The following is a 20017-nucleotide window of genomic DNA, read 5'->3' as shown; positions in this document are numbered from 1 at the left end:
AATCAGACAGGGAAAGGATAGTAGGGTACAGGAACCGTGGTGTACAAAGGCTGTTGAAAATCTAGTCAAGAAGAAAAGAAAAGTTTACGAAAGGTTCAAAAAACTAGGTAATGATAGGGATCTAAAAGATTATAAGGCTAGCAGGAAGGAGTTTAAGAATGAAATTCAGAGAGTCAGAAGGGGCCATGAGAAGGCCTTGGTGGACAGGATTAAGGAAAACCCCAAGGCATTCTCCAAGTATGTGAAAAGAAGAGGATAATACGTGACAGAATAAGACCAATCAAGTGTGACAGTGGAAAGGTGTGTATGGAATCCCAGGCGACAACAGAAATAATTAATGAATACTTTGCTTCAGTATTCACTATGGAAAAGGATATTGGCAATTGTAGGTAATACTGACAGCGGACTGTAAAGTTTGAGCATGTAGACATTAAGAAGGAAGATGTGCTAGAGGTTTTGGAAAGCATCAAGTTGGATAAGTCTCCAGGACCAGACAAGATGTACCCCAGGTTAATGTGGGAGGCGGGGGAAGAGATTGTTGAGCCTCTGGCAGTGATCTTTGCATCATCAATGGGGATGGGAGAGGTCCCGGAGGACTGAAGGGTTTCAGATGTTGTTCCCTTATTCAAGAAAGGGAGTAGAGGTAACCCAGGAAATTAAAGACCAGAGAGTCTTACTTTACTGGTTGGTAAGTTGATGGAAAAGATCATGTGAAGCAGGATTTATGAACATTTGGGGAGGCGTAATATGATTAGAAATAATCAGCATGACTTTGTCAAGGGCAGTTCATGCCTTACGAGCCTGATTGAATTTTTTGAGGATGTGACTAGACACATTGATGAAGGTAGAACAATAGATTTCAACAAGGCATTTGATAAGGTACCCCATGCAAGGCTTATGGAGAAAGTAGGGAGGCATGGGATCCAAGGGGACCTTGCTTTGTGGATCCAGAACTGGCTTGCCCATGGAAGGCAAAATGTAGTTGTAGATAGGTCATATTCTGCATGGAGGTTGGTGACCAGTGGTGTGCCTCAGGGATCTGTTCTGGGATTCCCTCATTTCGTGATTTTTATAAATGACCTGGTTGAGGAAGTGGAAGGATGAGTTGTTATATTTGCTGATGACACAAAGGTTGGGGGTGTTGTGGATAGTGTGGAGGACTGTCAGGGGGGTTACAGCGGGACATTGATATGATGCAAAACTGCGCTGAGAAGTGGCAGATGGAATTCAACCCAAAGAAGTGTGAGGTGATTCATTTTGGTCGGTCAAACATGATGGCAGAATATAGTATTAATGGCGAGACTCTTGGCAGTGTGGAGGATCAGAGGGATCTTGGGGTCCGAGTCCATAGGACACTCAAAGCTGCTACAGAGGTTGACTCTGTGGTTAAGAAGGCATACGGTGCATTGGCCTTCATCAATCATGGGACTGAGTTTAAGAATGGAGAGGTAATGTTAGAGCTATATAGGATGCTGGTCAGACCCCACTTGGTAAACTGTTCTCAGTTCTGGAAACCTTACTACAGAAGGGATGTGGAAACTATAGAAAAGATGTAGAGGAGACTTACAAGGATATTGCCTGGATTGGGGAGCATGCCTTATGAGAATACATTGAGTGAACTGAGCCTTTTGTGGGCCAAAGGGCCTGTATTGTGCTGTAGGTTTTCTCTTTTTCTAGTATTTTTGAAATGCCATTCAAACTCCTGTTGTGGAATCACTTAAACAGCCAAACCAGTGTCCAATTCCACTTTAATTAATTTGCTGTTCACTTCTGGCATATATTATATTTCTTATCTGTTGTTAGTTTTCATGTTTAAATCTCAGTTCCTGCGTCACCCTGGTCATTATCTAATTTTTCATCAACAGCATGCAGATTGGTGCTCATTTTGAAACTGCATCTTGGCTTTTTATTTTTTCCTCTTCCCTGTGCAATCCATTTGTTTTGTTTGCCCAACACGCTCTTTGTATGTGTTCTACTTTGTTGTATTTTCTACAGGTTTTGCCTTAACCCTGCATTGATCTGCTGTCTGTGAGCCCCTGTCACAATGGTAACACAATTTGTTTGTCCACGTCAGTTTCTGTTTAGATATTGCAATTTTGTTAAAGCTTACTTTCATTCCTATCTGAAACTCAACATCTGGCTGCTATTTCCATTGATACAGCAATTTCAACTGCTCTTTTAAATGCAAATTGTGCTGAAAGCAGTTAGAAGCCAATTTTGAATGCTTTCTTATAAGGCTACATCCACACTAGACCGGATAATTGTAAGAACACCAGTTTCGCGTAAAAACGATAGGCGTCCACACTATGCATTTTAAAAAATATCTCTATCCACATTGAAGCAGAGATTTCGGCGAATCTCCTCCTCTTGCACATGCGCAGGACACATCTACCGAAAACAAGCGACATGCTTGGTGTTGAATCTTGCCGTAAAAGTGTGTGTTTGTGTATTTACAGACTAGAAAAACTTAAAACACGGACATCTGTTGGCTTTCGCACAGGAGAACTTAAAAGGAAATTTTTTTAAAATCCTGGAGCATATGGAGGCAACCGACAGGGAGTTCACGCACAGATTGACCTGGCTGATGATGAACATTGAAAAACTGACTAACTCTGTTGCATTAAAAAAACACCTTGTTAAATGTATAAAACATGTCTGCATCAGTGTTATCTTGTATTTCCAAACAATGTTACATTAGGCTGTTACACATCTATTGTCAGAGAAGTATGTGCATAAATAGGTAAACCACCTTCATACAAGCAAGGACAGAAAACAGGGCAAAGTGAGTATACTTATTTATTCAGTAAATTATAGGTCAAAGTATTTGGTGAGTACATTTCTAACTCTTCTGGCATCAGTCTCGTTGCTGTCTGTTCTGAAATTGTTAGGTTGCGTTCAAGAAAACAATGAAATAGCGTTTTGCCGTCTGACAGTGTTTTCAGAAGTTTCCGGTTACCCCGTCCACACTGGTTCAGCCAATCCGGCATTTTCAAAAATACGCACTTTGAGAGCGTTTCTGAAAAGCTCCAGTTTCGGGGGATGAAAATGCCATTTTAATGTGGACGAAGGGTAAAAACGAAGAGAAAAAGCTTCGGTTACGGATTTATCCGGTGTAGTGTGGACGTAGCCTAAGATTCCACAAACTAAGCAGTCTGTTATTGTATCATCAATCCCATCACTGAACTGACAATGCATGGACAGTCTCTTCAATTCAACCATGTATGCTGAAATGGACTCCCCTTCCTTTTGATTCCACTTATGAAATCTAATGCATTCTACAAGCAACAATGATATTGGTTCTAAATGTTCCTGCTTTACTTTCACAGTATCCCCAAAGCTTATTTCTGCTGGTCTGCAGTTCAACAGTTAAACTTAGAAGCAAACTGTATGCCCTTAATCCCAAAGCACCTAGCAAAATTGGTACTCGTTTCTCAATGGATTTTTCATTTGCTTCAAAGTACTGCTCAATTAGCTGAGTACACATATTTCAGTTATCCTTTGTGTAAACAAACACATCATTTTTTCCCTACGTGGCCAGGCATTTCTGTGTGTTTTTTTAGTTTGAACGTCTCGCTGCACTTCTGCAGGTCAGTAGCATCTTGGGTTCATTTTAAAAATATCTCATTACCACTGTTATGCTTTTTAACTTCAAAACATTAAACTAATTCAAAGGGATACACAGGAGTCTGAAATGTGTGTCTAACTTCAGGTTTACTTTAAGTGAGACACACATGTATCATGTGGTGATGTATGCAATTCACTTAATTTTACATATAACCCATAATTAATTATTTAAACAGACAAGAATGATTAATCAGCAATATATTTACAATAATACTCAAATACCACTGAAATATTAAGTTCACCACAGAGGTGTAGGTAGTATTGAGGATTTAGGGAGTCGGAAGAGTGACTTCAATAGATTAGGATAATGGGCATAGAGGTGGCAGATGGAATATAATGCAGGGAAGTGTATAGTCACGCATTTGGTAGTAGGAGTAAAGCTATAGACTATTTTCTAAATGGGGAGAAAATTAAAAACCTAGAGGTACAAAGGGACTTAGATGTCGTCATGCAGGATTCCCTAAAGGTTAATTTGCAGGTTGAGTTGGTGGTAAGAAAGGCAAATGCAAAGGTATCATTTATTTCCAGAGAACTAGAATATTAAAGTAAAATGCAATTCTGAGGCCTTACATGGCATTTGGAGTTACTGTGAGCGGTTCTGGGCCCTTAACTAAGAAAACATATGCTGGCATTGGAGAGGGTTCAGAGAAGCTTCACGATAATGATTCTGGGAATGAATGGGTTAATGTATGAGGAGCGTTTGATGGCTCTGTGCCTGTACTCACTGGCGGTTAGAAGAATGAGGGGGGATCTCATTGAAACCTATTGAATATTGAAAAGCCTAGACAGACTGAATGCAGAGTGGATGTTTCCTATGGTGGATGAATCAAGGACCAGAGGGATGTCCAATTAGAACAGAGATGTGGAGAAATTTCTTTAGCCAATGTCTGGTGAATCTGTGGAATTCTTTGCCATGGATGGTCGTGGAGGGTAATTCATTGTGTATTAGTCAGGGCATCAAAGGCTATGGAAAGAAGGCAGGAGAATGACATTGAGTAGGATAAAAAGTCAGCCATGATGGAATGGTGGAACAGATGAGATGATCCAATTGGCTAATTTTGCTCCTATGTCTTGTGGTCTTATGGTGAATTATGGACTTGGACAACACAATTCTGCTGTACTTCGATGCTATTAAGGGGCCTACCATTAACTGTGCATTTCCTCCTTTCATTTGAGTGCCCAAAGTGTAACACCTCACACTTGCTTGGATTAAACTCCATCTGCCACTTTTCTGCCATATCTAAAACAGATCTATGTCCCACTGTACTCACCATATACCTTTAGCTTCCCAATCAATGTCCCATGAGGGACCTCATTGTACACTTATCAATGTCCACTGCCTTATCCTCATTATCTCCTCAAAATACTCCATCAAAATTGTAAGGCATGTCATTCCCCACACAAAGCCATGTTTTCTGTCCTTAAGTAAGACATGTTACATATCCCGTAACCGGATAACTTACCAGCAAAGATAGAGAGGTCCATTGAAGTCTGATGTCACTATTTTCAAACGTTTTTATTTATAAAGGGGCACAAAAGTAAGGTTAATACAAACATTCAGATAATTCACGTCGTCAATACTCAATCTAAAGCGCGGGTATAGTACTAATCATCATTAAGAAGTAAGCTCTACTGTTGTCTAGGGGTTAATATATTGTCCGTTGGAAATATAAAAGTCACTCAGAAGTCTGCAGACTTTAGCCTTTCGGGGAAATCGCTGGGTTTCACATGTTTTAGAGGGATCGGTGAAAAACGGAAAAAACTTGCCCGGGTCTTTATGAAGCCACTCCATTAAATCAGGGGAGCATTGTTTCCCCGTCGTTAGTTCGAAGTCCTTCTCGGTATTATCAGCCACCCGCTCCCCAGGCAAAGGAGTTAGGAGTGCACGTGGCGTTGAATGGCTTCCAGCTATTACGGGAGCACTGAGCGAGGGTGTCCTTCTGGTGCGTCGCTGGGGTACCACCACCTGCAGTCCCCTTTTATCTTGACTTGCAGAGTTGTAGATGTCCATCAAAGTAGGGTGATGCAATTCCCACCCCCACATTGCCCAAGGGTGTCCATATCCATGGTAGCTGTCACGTAGCAGAGACATGCACGTCACACAGATGCCTCTAAGAACAATGGCCAAAACCTTTGCATTGTCTCTCACTTCCTGGGTCCGAGACCCGAATTAATAGCGATCTTGCAATTCTCTGGAAGGAGGGGGCTGCTCCCGCCCCTTTGGCCCCTCAGAGCTGTGGTATATTCATAACAGACACATCTTTCCAAACGTGCATAAATTCTGTCCCTTACTATTCTTTTAATAGCTTCCAAGTTACTGATGTGAAGCTCACTGGCCTATAATTACTGCACCGGGGTGACCATCGAATGCTATTCATTATTGTTAAACAGTGTACTCAGGCATTCATCCGGCTAATGCTAGAATAGTTGTCTGTGCCTTTAAGTGGAGATGGTGACGTCATTACACACGCACGGGATAGTGGGGAGACCATTTTGTTTTCTGCTGCAGGAGCTGGTGGGGCTTTGGAATTGAGTCCTCCCAGGATGCTAGGCATGGTGAGGAAAGGTGAGCATATATTTACAATATCCATGTGAATTCATTTATACTTGTTGGCAACTCGAGAATATTGGTAATTTGACATGTTTTACATGTGGATGCTTTAGATTTTCACGAGTAAAGAACTCGGCGCTGGATAGCGTGGTTTGCAAAGTTCATCACTGACCAAGTAGGTCAGTCTTCCTGTAATTTAACTACCAGGCAATATTGTGTAAAAGTTGTGCCAAAGTGTACCTTCTGTCTAACTTTATTGTATCATGACTGATTGTGCATGTAACAGCGTAACGTGAATGTTCAGTCTCCGTTCGGGGATTCAGCACGTGTGTACTAAAGAGTAATAGACATCTTAGATGAGGTGTATTCGCTTACATTTTTTTGCTGCTATGTATAAGATACAGGGCTGGGGGGGATTCTAATGTTGTTTGTATTGTGTTCCTTCAGAATTGAAGATTTCTTTGTATTTTTATACTGCATACACATTTGGTTGAGACACAAGTGTGTGGATCGAAGGTTAAATGGAGATTGTAACAGCGAGACCTGATTGTAAAGTCGTTTGTTTTGTTTTAAGACCCTCTTCTGGCACTTAAACATCTAAAACAGATAAAGGAATTAAAACCCAAAAAAGTAATTTTGTCCTGAGTGTATACTTTTCCCCAGGCTGCAACATTACCTTTATTATCCCTATTTCCCTTCTTGAACAAAGGCACAATATTTGCTGCTCTCCAGTCCTCTGGGACCTTGCCTGTTGCTAGTGAAGACACAAAGGTCTTCGTCGTAACCCAGTGTATACAAAAATAAAGAGAAGTGATTGAACACAAGAGGATCACATAATTTAGTACTCACTAGAAAGTTCTTGGAGTCCTGATAATTGTGTAACTTCCTGGAAATTGTAGGATAAATCCAAAGAGTTCATAAAGACATGAACAGTTTACTTGCTTTATCAAATGGAAAATTCATGTTTAGCTAATCTGCAGGATCTATATATGCTTGGTTAGTCTTGACTTTATAGCTTTGTTCTTATTCTTTATCTTTAATCCAGCACCTTCCTCGCAAGCTGAGGCACCAATTATCCCCCACCAGCATTCTCTGTGTCTCAGATACTGGCTCCCTGGCAAGCTTTAAGTCACATTTTCTGTTGTTTATTAATTACCTTTGATAGTTCTACATAATGATGGCAAGGAGGATTTAAAATTCCTCCCTTCCTGACTATGCTACATGTTCATAGGTCACTTTGGTTAAAGATTTCAGAGACTGATTCATCCTTTTCATTGCATTCAGATCCTTTATACTGCTTACACATGCAATTACATATTTCAGTTCTTCTGATAATGACCACAAAAGTACTCACAATGATCTAGTTGTCTCTTTAAATAATCTTTTTTCTTACATTAATAACAAACTTGTCCAGTAAACTATTATGTTGAGTTAATCATTATTTTTCCTTTAAGAAATCAGCTTTCCAAAATATGTTCAAGCACCACACACAAAATGCTGGTGGAACACAGCAGGCCAGGCAGCATCTATAGGGAGAAGCACTGTCGACGTTTTGGGCCGAGACCCTTCGTCAGGACTAACTGAAAGGAAAGGTAGTAAGAGATTTGTAAGTAAGAGGGGGAGGAGAAAATGTGAAATGATAGGAGAAGACCAGAGGGGGTGGGGTGAAGCTGAGAGCCAGAAAGGTGATTGGCAAAAGGGATACAGAGCTGGAGAAGGGAAAGGATCATGGGATGGGAGGTCTAAGGAGAAAGGTGGGGGGTGAGCACCAGAGGGAGATGGAGAACAGGCAGTGATGGGCAGAAAGAGAGAAAAAAAGGAGTGGGGGAAAAAACTAAATATATTAGGGATAGGGTAAGAAGGGGAGGAGGGGCATTAACGGAAGTCAATGTTCGTGCCTTCAGGTTGGAGGCTACCCAGCCAGTAAATAAGGTGTTGTTCCTCCAACCTGAGTGTGGTTTTATCCTGACAGTAGAGGAGGCCATGGATAGACATATCAGAATGGGAATGGGACGTGGAATTAAAATGTGTGGCCACTGGGAGATCCTGCTTCTCTGGCGGACAGAGCGTAGGTGTTCAGCGAAATGGTCACCCAGTCTGCGTCGGGTCTCACCAATATCTATTTAAGGCCACACCAGGACCACCGGACGCAGTATACCACACCAGCCGACTCACAGGTGAAGTGTTGCCTCACCTGGAAGGACTGTCTGGGGCCCTGAATGGTGGTGAGGGAGGAAGTGTAAGGGCAGGTGTAGCACTTGTTCTGTTTACAAGGATAAGTGCCAGGAGGGAGATCGCTGGGAAGGGATGGGGGGGGGGGGGGAAACGAGTGGACAAGGGAGTCGTGTAGGGAGCAATCCCTGCGGAAAGCAGAAAGAGATGGGAGGGAAAGATGTGCTTGGTAGTGGGATCCTGTTGGAGGTGGTGGAAGTTACGGAGAATTTTACTTTGAACCCGGAGGCTGGTTGGGTGGTAGGTGAGGACAAGGGGAACCCTATTCCGAGTGGGGTGGTGGGCGGATGGGGTGAGGGCAGATGTGCGGGAAATGGGAGAGATGCGTTTGAGAGCAGAGTTGATGGTGGAAGAAGGGAAGCCCCCTTGTTTAAAAAAGGAAGACATCTCTTTCATCCTGGAATGAAAAGCCTCATCCTGAGAGCAGATGTGGCGGAGACGGAGGAATTGTGAGAAGGGGTTAGCATTTTTGCAAGAGACGGGGTGGGAAGAGGAATAGGCCAGGTCGCTATGAGAGTCTGTAGGCTTATAGTAGACATCAGTAAATAAGCTGTCTCCAGAGATAGAGACAGAAAGATCAAGAAAGGGGAGGGAGGTGTCGGAAGTGGACCAGGTAAATTTGAGGGCAGGGTGAAAGTTGGAGGCAAAGTTAATGAAGTCAACGAGCTCAGCATGTGTGCAGGAGGCAGTGGAATGCAGTTGTCGATGTAGCGAAGGAAAAGAGGGGGACGGATACCCGTATAGACTTGGAACATGGACTGTTCCACAAAGTCAACAAAAAGGCAGGCATAACTGGGACCCATATGGGTGCCCATGGCTACACCCTTGGTTTGGAGTAAGTGGGAGGAGCCAAAGGAGAAACTATTAAGAGTAAAAACTAATTGTATTAGACAGAGGAGAGTGGTGGTAGAGGGGAATTGTTTAGGTCTGGAACCCAAAAAGAAGTGGAGAGCTTTGAGACCTTCCTGATGGGGGATGGGGGTATATAGGGACTGGATGTGCATGATGAAAATAAGGCGGTGGGGGCCAGGGAACGTAAAATCATTGAAAAAATGCAAAGCATGAGAAGTGTCACGAACATAGGTGGGAAGGGATTGAACAAGGGGGGATAAAACAGTGTCAACAAGGTATGCAGAAATGAGTTTGGTGGGGCAGGAGCAAGCTGAGACAATGGATATTCCAAAATATGTTAATCAGTGATGACACCTCAAAAGAAGGAAAATGGATAAATAAAAAAAACACGATGGCAATGGGCAATTTTGAACATACTGGTGCTATTACCAATTTATCTGTAACTCAGAAAGCCGAACGTTCATTCATTTGTTTAAGCTTCCCTGTGATGAACAAAAATATTTCAGAACATCCTTCAGGAAAATGTGTCAAGCCATGTTGATGTATTTGGACATGTACTGAAAAATCATGCTATCTAATTGACAGGAGTGTTCAAGGCCATTTGCAGTCAGAGATTCACACCTGCTTCAAAAGGACAGCAATCATACTGGTGCGCAAGAAGAGCATCATGAATTGCCTCAATTACTATTGCCCGGTAGGACACATATCTACCACAATTAAGTGATTTGAGAGATTGATTAAGGCTGTAATTTATTCCTGCATAAGCAAAGACCTGGACCCTGCAGTTTTTCTACCACCACATCAGGTCTACAGTTGATGCAATCTCAATGGCTCTCCACTCCGCTTTGGAGCTCCTGGCCGCCCTCAAAACTTGTGCTGTTTATTGATTCAGCTTGACATTCAATATCACCATCACCACAGTACCATCATCATCAAGCTTCAAAACCTGGGCTTCTGTACCTCCCACTGCACCTGGACCCTTGACTTTGGGAGTCCATAGTCAGTGCAGATCAGTAATAAAAGTTCCTCCTCACTGGCAATTAACACAAGAGCACCTCCACTGCCATACTTTCTCAACATTCACGACTCTGTGGCTAAGTAGATCTCAAACCACCTATAAATTCACCTATGACACCACTGTTGCTGGTAGAATCCCAGACAGCATTGACAAGGCACACAGGTGTGATAGATTGATGGCTGAGCAGAGTCACAACAAAAACCTCTCACTCAATGTCAGAAAGACCAAGGAATTGGTTGTGAACTTCAGAAAGGAGAAGTCAAGGGAACATGCACCTGTCCTCATTGAAGGGTCAATGGTGGAATGGGTGAGCAGCTTCAAGTTCTTGGGCATCAGCATCTCATAGGATCTATTGCTGGACTCAACACATTGATGCAGTCATGAAGAGGGCATGGCAATGGTTCTGCTTCATTAAGAGTTTGAAGAGTATGAAGAAATTTTGGGTGGTCATCAAAGATGTTTTAATGCAGAGCATTTTGACTGTATCATAGCCTGGTCTGGAGACTCCAATACATCAAATCACAAGAAGCTGCAGAGGGGTGTGGATACAATCAACTTCATCACAGGCACACCCCTTCCCAGTGTTGAGGATGTGCCTCATAAAAATGGTATCAACTACCAAGGACCCTCACTGTCTGAGATATTGCCTTCTTCTTGTTGATATAATCTGAGAGGAGATACAGAAGCCTGAAGGCCCATACTGAATGATTCAAGAGCAGTGTCTTGCCCTCTACCATCAAATTTCTGAACAATCTATGAACACTACCTTATTATTCATTTTTTCCCACACAATTTACTGTATTTATCTTTGTAATTTATGGCTATTTTATGTGTTAACACTATATTGCTGCTGCAAAGGTAAGATGGTGGCATGCTTGGACGCAGTGGTTTCTACAGGACCATCCAAAGGTATTATTGTCTTTATTAAACTTTTTTTTACAATCACAAGACCCTGCTGGACATTAAGTGCTGCAGGTCTACCCCAACAGCTAGTTAGTTGCTCATTTTTAGAGAAACTGAAGGAGTTGGACTTGGTGTGGGTCATGCAGGTCTTGGTTTGGGTCTTGCTTGCATCAGAGAGGTGTCAGTGGGGTTGGTGTGTGAAGGAAGTGTGCAGTTTAACAGCAAGTTATCATCTTAGTCACTTTTCTTGAGATCGCAAGACCCTGTTGGACATTGTTAATGTGGAATGCTTCAAGTCTGATTCACTGGTTTATTAGTGGATGGCGGGGGATCTGCGCCACGCTTGGTCTTAGTGAGGACTATGCTTGATGTCGCAGTATCACCTGTATGCACCCACTCAGGAGAGTCGGAGGTCTTGGAGTCAGTGCGCTCCACTGGAGCACTGAAGGTGGTGTAGCGTGGCATTGATGCCCCCACCCAGCCCAGTATTTGCCCAGCAGGAGACAAGCCATATTGTATTCAATTGCAGACTGCTGCAACATTCAAGGACTCAGGGACTCAGACTACATACTTACATATGTGGTAGTATTTTACTGCTGTTTTATACATTACAGTATATGCTTGCTATCTTATATGTGCTTTATGTGTCTTGTGCCGTGGATGACTGTGTCTTGCACCTTGGCCCCAATAGTAACACTTGTTTCATTTGGCTGTATTCATGGGTAGTCATGCAATTAAACTTACACTTACACTTAAACTTGGACAAAATGTTACATTTCATTTATTATAAGTCAGTGATAATATATCTAATTGTGATTCTTATCCTGATTCAGATTATTTAATGATATATTTAAAAATTGTTGTCTCTCACCCTCTCTCTTTTTTCCCTCTACAAATGCTGTTTAACTTACTGTTGCACAATTTTCTGTTTGACCTTGACATGCATGATTTAACTGGTTAAAAAATCCCCAAAACAGATTATATACAATTTGAAGCATGCACCTAACATTGTTTATCTTTGAATGATTCCTTTCTTACAACAGTCGACAAAACTCATATTTTTTTGTGTTGGGTTAAGCTTGTACAAGGATCTGGTCTGCATTCAATTTCTTGTTAAAATTATTTAATTACTATGACTGGATTTTAAAGGAGCAGCCTCCAGACCAACATCTGCTTTTTTCAGATAGCGATGAAAGGTTGCTAATTTTAAGTAATCACTGTGTGGAAGTAGAAGTTGGGAGAAGTTTTTGTTTTTGCGTTGTTTAGCTACAGGGAGCATCTCAAAGAGAAAACATTGATTCTGTTAAGACAATATACATGGAAATTAGAAACAGCAAGGTTACCTAGCATGAGCAGATCTGTTATATCACTGCTTGGCTGCTCTATCAAAGATCTGAAGATACTTACACCAAAGCCAAATGGTCTACTCTTTCCATGCAATGCAGTTCTGGAACAATAGAAAGCAATCTTTGATGATCATCAATGGAGAGCAAGAGTCACAGTGAATATAGTCCATAGATACCACTACTATTTAAACTCTGTTAAATTTAAACTGGGAGTGCCACAATTTGGACACCTTTCAGTATTCAATGCCAGCTTCTGCACTATATTCCACATGGCCATGTGGTTTAAGCAGCAGTACATTTGGATATAATTACACTAATTATAATTTTCAGCACAAATTAAAAGTGGAATGTACAGCTTGTAATAAAGCAATTACATGCAAGTATTAAAACTCATGAGTAGGTCAGCCATGTGTACCATTCTTTGTTATACCAGCCTAAGGTTTAATTTCACAGAGTAAAAATAAATAGTGTAGTGGGGGAGTATGTGGCTTCTCATGCCCATGCTGGTTACAAATGGATCTTAAGTTAATTCCAATCCTAGCTCTTGATCCTGGTCTTGCACTTGATTGTCAGCCTTGCAGGCTATGGTGTTTCACATGCTCAGCTAAACACCCTTTAACTCTGGTGATATCCTACACTGCTGTCCCTCTCCTCCAACCACTCTTTGAATATTTCATTTTTCTCAACTCCTCCATAACCCTTCTAACAAATAACTGCTTTTTAAATGAACTTGGATGACCATTCAAGGTATCCAAGGTTCTGCTGAAGGAGAATGCCAGAAACCTTTTGCCAATGTCAGCAAAACAAAAAAAGCTGGCCATTGATTTCAAGGAGAGTGGTGTGCATGTTCCAATCTTTTTCGCGGTGGTAGAAAGTTTTTCGAAGTATCCATTAGTGATAACCTGTTCTGGTCCAACTACTTAGATGGCATGGCCAAAAAATCTCAGCAACACTTCTACTTCCTCATGAGGCTAAAGAATGTCCCTATCAACCTTTGCCAATCTTTAGCGATACACTGTTGTCAGCATCCTATTCCGATTCATCGTGGCTTGGAATGGCAATTAATTTACTTGTGGAGGCAAGAAATTACAGACTGTTGTGGACACAGCTCAGCACATCATGGTAATCAGCCACTGAACTCTGACTACGCTTCTTGTTGCCTCAGTAAAGCAGCCAGCATAATCAAAGATCCCACCAAACCCAAACATTCTGTCTTCTCCCCATTGGGTAGAAAGTGCAAAAGTCCGAAAGTGTGTACCACCATCTTCAAGCACAGCTTCCTCCCAATGTTATAAGGCAATTGAACAGTGCTTGAGTACAAGGAGATGAACTCTTGACCTCACAATCTACTTCATTGTGATTTTGCATCTTATTGTTTGGCTGCATCACACATTCTCTGTAGCTGTTACATTTTATTCTGCACTCTGCCATTGTACTGCCTCAAAACACTGTGTAAGTACTTGATCTGTATGAACAGTATGCAAGACAAGCTTTTCACTGTATCTTGGTACATCTGACAATAAGCAAATTCAATTTCATCAACCTTGCCCCTCCAAAGTATGAATAGGATTTTATAGGCTGAAAGGGAGGCTGAGGAAGAGTTAAAGAGAATACATGAAACAGATATCACTGGACCAAGTGGAGTGACTCCCGTTGTACCTGAGATGGGGACAAGAGGCATCTTTAGAATCCGTGGAGATCGATCGTTCATTATGTGCTGTATCATGACGTAGGTGATCATTGTCTTTCCGTGACCATGACTGTTCTTGGAAAATTTTTCTAGAGAAGTGGTTTGCATTGCCTTCTGGGCAGTATCTTTACAGGATGGGTGACCCCAGTCATTATCAATACTCTTGCCCAAGGGTGACCTTCAGGATAGTGAATGCTTTAAAAAAATGCTTTACAATTCCTTTAGTAGAGATGTATCTCCACCCTGCCTCCCTGACAACCTGTGGAGATAGTAGATAAAAAACAGAAAAGAAAGCGTGGAAAAATATCCCTTGCCTTCAACTTATGATCTGTTTGCTCAGTCAGAAGGAGAATAGATCTCCACAGCCTTTGACATCCAACTTGCTTACAAACAAATCAAATTACGCAAAGACTCAAAAGGATATTTGTGCTTATTGTTCACTTTAAGAGTATTCTGACACAATAGATTTCCATTCATCATACAATCAAATCTGGGGTTTTTTTCAGACTTTGTGTCTTAATTACAAGCAATCTATCAACCTCTGTGGTGGCAAACCTATGGCGTATGTGCCCAAAATAGCATGTGCAAAATAATTTGTTGGCATGCAGTGTTGCTCCTTGATTCTTTAGATCCCATCCATAATATAAAGATACATATTGATGCCTTAACTGTGAAATGAAACAGCAAAGAGAATTTTTACAACCCTGAGAGCTGTGAGGGAATGTCTCATGCCAGCTTGGCGCTAGCTAAACGGTTGTGAGAGCAGATAATGTTGAATGTTATATTTTAAAATCCTCACAGATCTGATGTACACATCAGTAAATAGTTACAATAATGAAATTATTTGGAAATTATGATATTTTCCAATTGTATTTTTAAAAAATAATATTAATATTTTTGAACAGGTTTTCTTCTTGACTCAGTTCTTTCTGTTTAATAGTAAAAAATGAAAACCCATAAATAAGCCACAGGACTCACTATTTTCCCTAAAAAGAGTCTATAGTTATCACTAATTCATTAATGAATGATAATATCTGCTCATGGCATGTGAGAGAGTATTTTAGAAGATTAGTTTGATACTTTATTGATCCCAAAGGAAATTACAGTGCCACAGTAGCATTACAAGTGCACAGATATACAAATATTAGAAGAGAAGTAAGAAAGTATAGAAAATAAGTTACCTCTAACAGGAGGGATTCATCACCTCCCCTACTCATTATAGAGCTTAATGGCCGAGGGTAAGAATGACCTCATGTAGCACTCTTTGGAGCAGTGAGGTTGTCTTAGTCTATTACTGAAATTTCTCCTCTGTTCAACCAAGGTGGCAATGCAGAGGGTGAGAAACATTGTCCAGAATTGCCAGGATTTTCCGTAGGGTCCTTTGTTCTACCACAGCCCCCAATGTGTCCAGTTTGACTCTTACAACAAAGCCAGCCTTTCCAATCAGTTTATTGAGCCTGTTGGCATCACCCATATTGATGTCATTGTCCCATTTTGGGCACCCATTCTCAAAAATGTTTGCCACACCTTATCTAGAAGGTATATTTTAATTCTAGAGGGAGGAGTATGGTTATAGAAAGACAAGATATTCTGGTCTAAATTGGTTGTACTTCGGAAAAGCTCTGCCCATTTGAGAATAAAGTAATTGAAACTTGTGTTGGATGTACTTTGTGTCGTTCAAGTGTCCCTCCATACAATCCTATGTTTACAACTGGATGGCATTTGAATTATCACCATCTGTGTAGAAGTCCTGATGATGCATTTTTGGTTGATTACAAAAAAACAATATTCTTTATTCTATGCTGGAATATCTTCAACTGATGTTGAAAAATTACAGGAATCTTAGCTGACATTATGATTCCCTTCCTTTTCTCCATACTCCTCTATGGTACAGGCTGAAACCTGCAAATACTCATCACTCTGCTGGGGATCAATCACATTTGGTAATTGAGCAGACTATCCCACCTAAATGCAGTACCTTCATGACTGAATGGTTTACATTTAAACCAAATTCCCCGCAGACCATAATCAATTGTAATTCTAACTTTCTCTTTGAAAACACACTTAGTCCCACAACACCCCCTCACTTCTGGTTTGACTAAATAGGGCTTTATTCACCTCTACGTCTTCTGTTTGGTACCAGTGTCAACTGCTTCATACAAGTTTTAATATCCTGCAAAGTCATAACTCAAGATTATATACCAGTTGGTCAAACAGAATTCCATTGGTTGCTGTGTTTTTTTTTAATATCAGTAGAATATCAGGTGTCAAATTAGCTTCAATGCAATTGCCTGGTCATGATGTGCTTGAGTTTCAGATAGGAGTGCAGAGTTTAAAATCTTGCATGCATCTTCTTCCTATTTAAAATAAGCTACCTGCATATTGACATGTGATACCATGTGTAAACAAATACACACTACACAGCAGCAAGAATAAAAGCTTCAAGAACCCCTGTCAGACACGCAGCCTCTAAGTTACAACAGTAATGCAGTGACTTCTATAGCTCTATGTAGAATTTTAAAAACTGCCTGCATGTGACAGTGTGTTGAAGAACGCACTAGGCATGTTTGCCTCATCAGTCAGGGTGTTAAGGACAAGAGTTGGGACATTATATTACGATCATAAAGAAGCTGGTGAGACTGCACTTGGGATATTGCTTGTCGTTCTAGTCTGCTGGGTGTAAGAAGGGTTCAAAGTTCAATGTACATTTATTAAAGTATGGATACATTATTAATCTGACATTAATTATTAATTTCTGTCATTAATCTGGCATTTCTGCAGACAAGATTCACAAGGTGGCCTCCAGGACTGGAGGGCTTAATTTAAGAAGAGAGATTGGAAAGGCAGGGATTATTTTCCCTGGAGGGAAGGAAACTGAGATTTATAAACCATAGAAGTTTAAAAAATGATCAAGGGAGTAGATGAGATAGATGGTCACAGACTTCTGCCCAGGGCATGGGGTGTCTAAAGCAAGAGGGCATGGGTTTAACTTAAGGGGTAACCTTTTTTCACCCAGCAGGTGCTGGGTATATTTATAATGACAACATTCAAAAGACATTTATAGAGAGTTGGAAATCATTCAGAAGATGTGTAGATTGGGTCGCTGATGGAGAATCAACAATCAACAGCGAACTGATGATATCTCCTTGCATAGTGATGAAACATTTGCAAGTAAATTGCAAAATTGAAGAACAACACAACCCAACCATTTAGACAGGATATATGGATAAGAAACAGGGGCATATGAGCTAAATACAGGCAAAGGAACTAGCACAGGTAGACAACTTGACGCTGTAGATGAAATGGGCTTTGTCCCTGCTGTATGCATCAGAATCAGGTTTATTATCACTGGCATGTGACGTAAAATTTGTTAACTTAGCAAAAGCAGTACAATGTAATATATAATCTATCAGAGAAAAAAAAAATAAAAAAAATAAAATAAGTAATAATAGTAAATAAACAAGTAAATCAATTACGTATATTGAATCGATTAAAAAAAAGTACAAAAACAGAAATACTGTATATTTAAAACTAAATGAGGTAGTGTTCAAAGCTTCAATGTCCATTTAGGAATCGGATGGCAGAGGGGAAGAAGCTGTTCCTGAATTGCTGAGTGTGTGCCTTCAGGCTTCTGTATCTCCTACCTGATGGTAACAGTGAGAAAAGGGCATGCCCTGGGTGCTGGGGTTCCTTATTAATGGACATTGCCTTTCTGAGACACCGCTCCCTAAAGATGTCCTGGGTACTTTGTAGGCTAGTACCCAAGATGGAGCTGACTAGATTTACAACCCTCTGCAGCTTCTTTTGGTCCTGTGCAGTAGCCGCTCCATATCAGACAGTGATGCAGCCTGTCAAAATGCTCCCCACGGTACAACTATAGAAGTTTTTGAGTGTATTTGTTGAGATGCCAAATCTCTTCAAACTCCTATTAAAGTATAGCCGCTGTCTTGCATTATTTATAACTACATCGATATGTTGGGACCAGGTTAGATCCTCACAGATCTTGACATCCAGGAACTTGAAGCTGCTCACTCTCTCCACTTCTGATCCCTCTATGAGAATTGGTATGTGTTCTTTCTTCTTCCCCTTCCTGAAGTCCATTGTCAGCTCTTTTGTCTTACTGACATTGAGTGGCAGGTTGTTGCTGCGACACCACTCCACTAGCTAGCATATCTCACTCCTGTAAGCCCTCTCATCACCACCTGATATTCTACTAACAATGGTTGTATCATCAGCAAATTTATAGGGGCTATTTGAGCTATGCCTAGCCACACAATCACGTGTATTTCGAGAGTAGAGCGGTGGGCTAAGCACACACCCCTGAGATGCAATAGCATTGATCGTCAGTGAGGAGGATACGTTATAGACAATAGACAATAGGTGCAGAAGTAGACCATTCGGCCCTTCAAGCCTGCATTGCCATTTTGAGATCATGGCTGATCATCTACTATCAATACCCGGTTCCTGCCTTGTCCCCATATCCCTTGATTCCCCTATCCATAAGATACCTATCTATCTCCTTCTTGAAAGCATCCAGAGAATTGGCCTCCACTGCCTTCTGAGGCAGTGCATTCCAGACCCCCACAACACTCTGGGAGAAGAAGTTTTTCCTTAACTCTGTCCTAAATGACCTACCCCTTATTCTCAAACTATGCCCTCTGGTACTGGACTCTCCCAGCATCTGGAACATATTTCCTGCCTCTATCTTGTCCAATCCCTTAATAATCTTACATGTTGCAATCAGATCCCCTCTCAATCTCCTTAATTCCAGCGTGTACAAGCCCAGTCTCTCTAACCTCTCTGCATAAGACAGTCCTGACATCCCAGGAATTAATGTTATCACCAATCCACACAGATTGTGGTCTTCCAGTTAGGAAGTCAAGGATACAATTGCAGAGGGAGGTACAGAAGCCCAGGTTCTGCAACTTCTTACTCAGGATTGTGGGAATGATGGTATTAAATGCAGATCTGTAATCGATGAACAGCATCCTGACATAGGTGTTTGTGTTGTCCAGGTGGTCTAAAGCCGTGTGGAGAGCCATTGAGATTGTGTCTGCTGTTGACCTATTGTGGCGATACACAATATACACAACCTCCTGATGACCCTCTCCAATGCCAGCACACCCTTTCTTAGGTATGGGGCCCAGAACTACTCACAATACTCTAATTGTGGTCTGACCTCTGTCTTATGAAGCCTCAGCATTACATCATTGCTTCTATATTCTAGTTCTCTTGAGATTAATGTTAACATTGCATTTGTCTTTCTTAATACTGAGTCAACCTGCAAGTTAGCCTTTAGGAAATCCTCCCAAGTCTCTTTTCACTTCCAGTTAGAAAACAGGCCATGCCTCTATCCCTTCTCCCGAAGTACATGGGTGTACACTTCCCTGCACTTTATTCCATCTGTCTCTTCTCCTAGTCTGTCCATGTCCTTCTATAGACTCCCTGCTTCATCATACTACTTGCTGCTCCATCTATCTTAAAGACAAGTGATTCTGCAAATGCTAGAAATCAAGAGTAGTGCACACAACATGCCAGAGGAACTTAGCCCTTCATGAGGACTCCACCTAATTTGTAGCATCCATGAACTTGGCCATAGAGCCATCTATTCTGTCATCCAGATCTTTAACATATAATGTAAAAAGTAGAAGACCCAACAACAACCTTGTGGAACACCACTATAAACCAGCAGCAAACTAGAAAAAGCCTCATTTGTTCCCCCTCTTTGTCTTCTGCCAGTCAGCCTATCACCTGTCCATGCCAGTTTCTTTCCTGTAGCATCATAGGCTTGATGCACCATC

The 20017-nt window shown here is 41.3% G+C and overlaps 1 protein-coding gene and 1 long non-coding RNA gene across 11 annotated transcripts in view; one reads left to right on the top strand and one right to left on the bottom strand.

Annotated features, from left to right (window-relative positions):
• LOC132405323 (uncharacterized) overlaps nucleotides 1–7163 on the bottom strand; it is a 79550-nt gene extending 72387 nt beyond the window's left edge. The window contains exon 1 of the long non-coding RNA XR_009515816.1: nucleotides 7025–7163. This is a non-coding gene — a long non-coding RNA (uncharacterized LOC132405323). The remainder of the gene's footprint in view (nucleotides 1–7024) is intronic.
• LOC132405321 (general transcription factor II-I repeat domain-containing protein 2-like) overlaps nucleotides 5143–20017 on the top strand; it is a 186739-nt gene continuing 171864 nt past the window's right edge. For 8 of the 10 annotated variants that reach the window (XR_009515815.1, XM_059990033.1, XM_059990032.1 and 5 more), the window contains exon 1: nucleotides 5143–6190. Coding sequence is in view for 2 of the 10 variants with exons in the window: in XM_059990035.1 (XP_059846018.1) it covers nucleotides 8260–8352; nucleotides 9845–9953 (202 nt within the window). In the remaining 8 variants the exon portion in view is untranslated. Of the gene's footprint in view, nucleotides 6191–8259; nucleotides 8353–9844; nucleotides 9954–20017 lie in introns of those variants that run through there. The other 2 variants (XM_059990035.1, XM_059990036.1) reach the window with 1 other exon arrangement.

The sequence above is a fragment of the Hypanus sabinus genome, chromosome 15, assembly GCF_030144855.1.
Source record: "Hypanus sabinus isolate sHypSab1 chromosome 15, sHypSab1.hap1, whole genome shotgun sequence".
In the NCBI taxonomy this organism is placed as follows: Eukaryota; Metazoa; Chordata; class Chondrichthyes; order Myliobatiformes; family Dasyatidae; genus Hypanus; species Hypanus sabinus.
The sequence above is the reverse complement of the archived record's forward strand: the minus strand, read 5'-3'. Positions and strand labels throughout refer to the sequence as shown.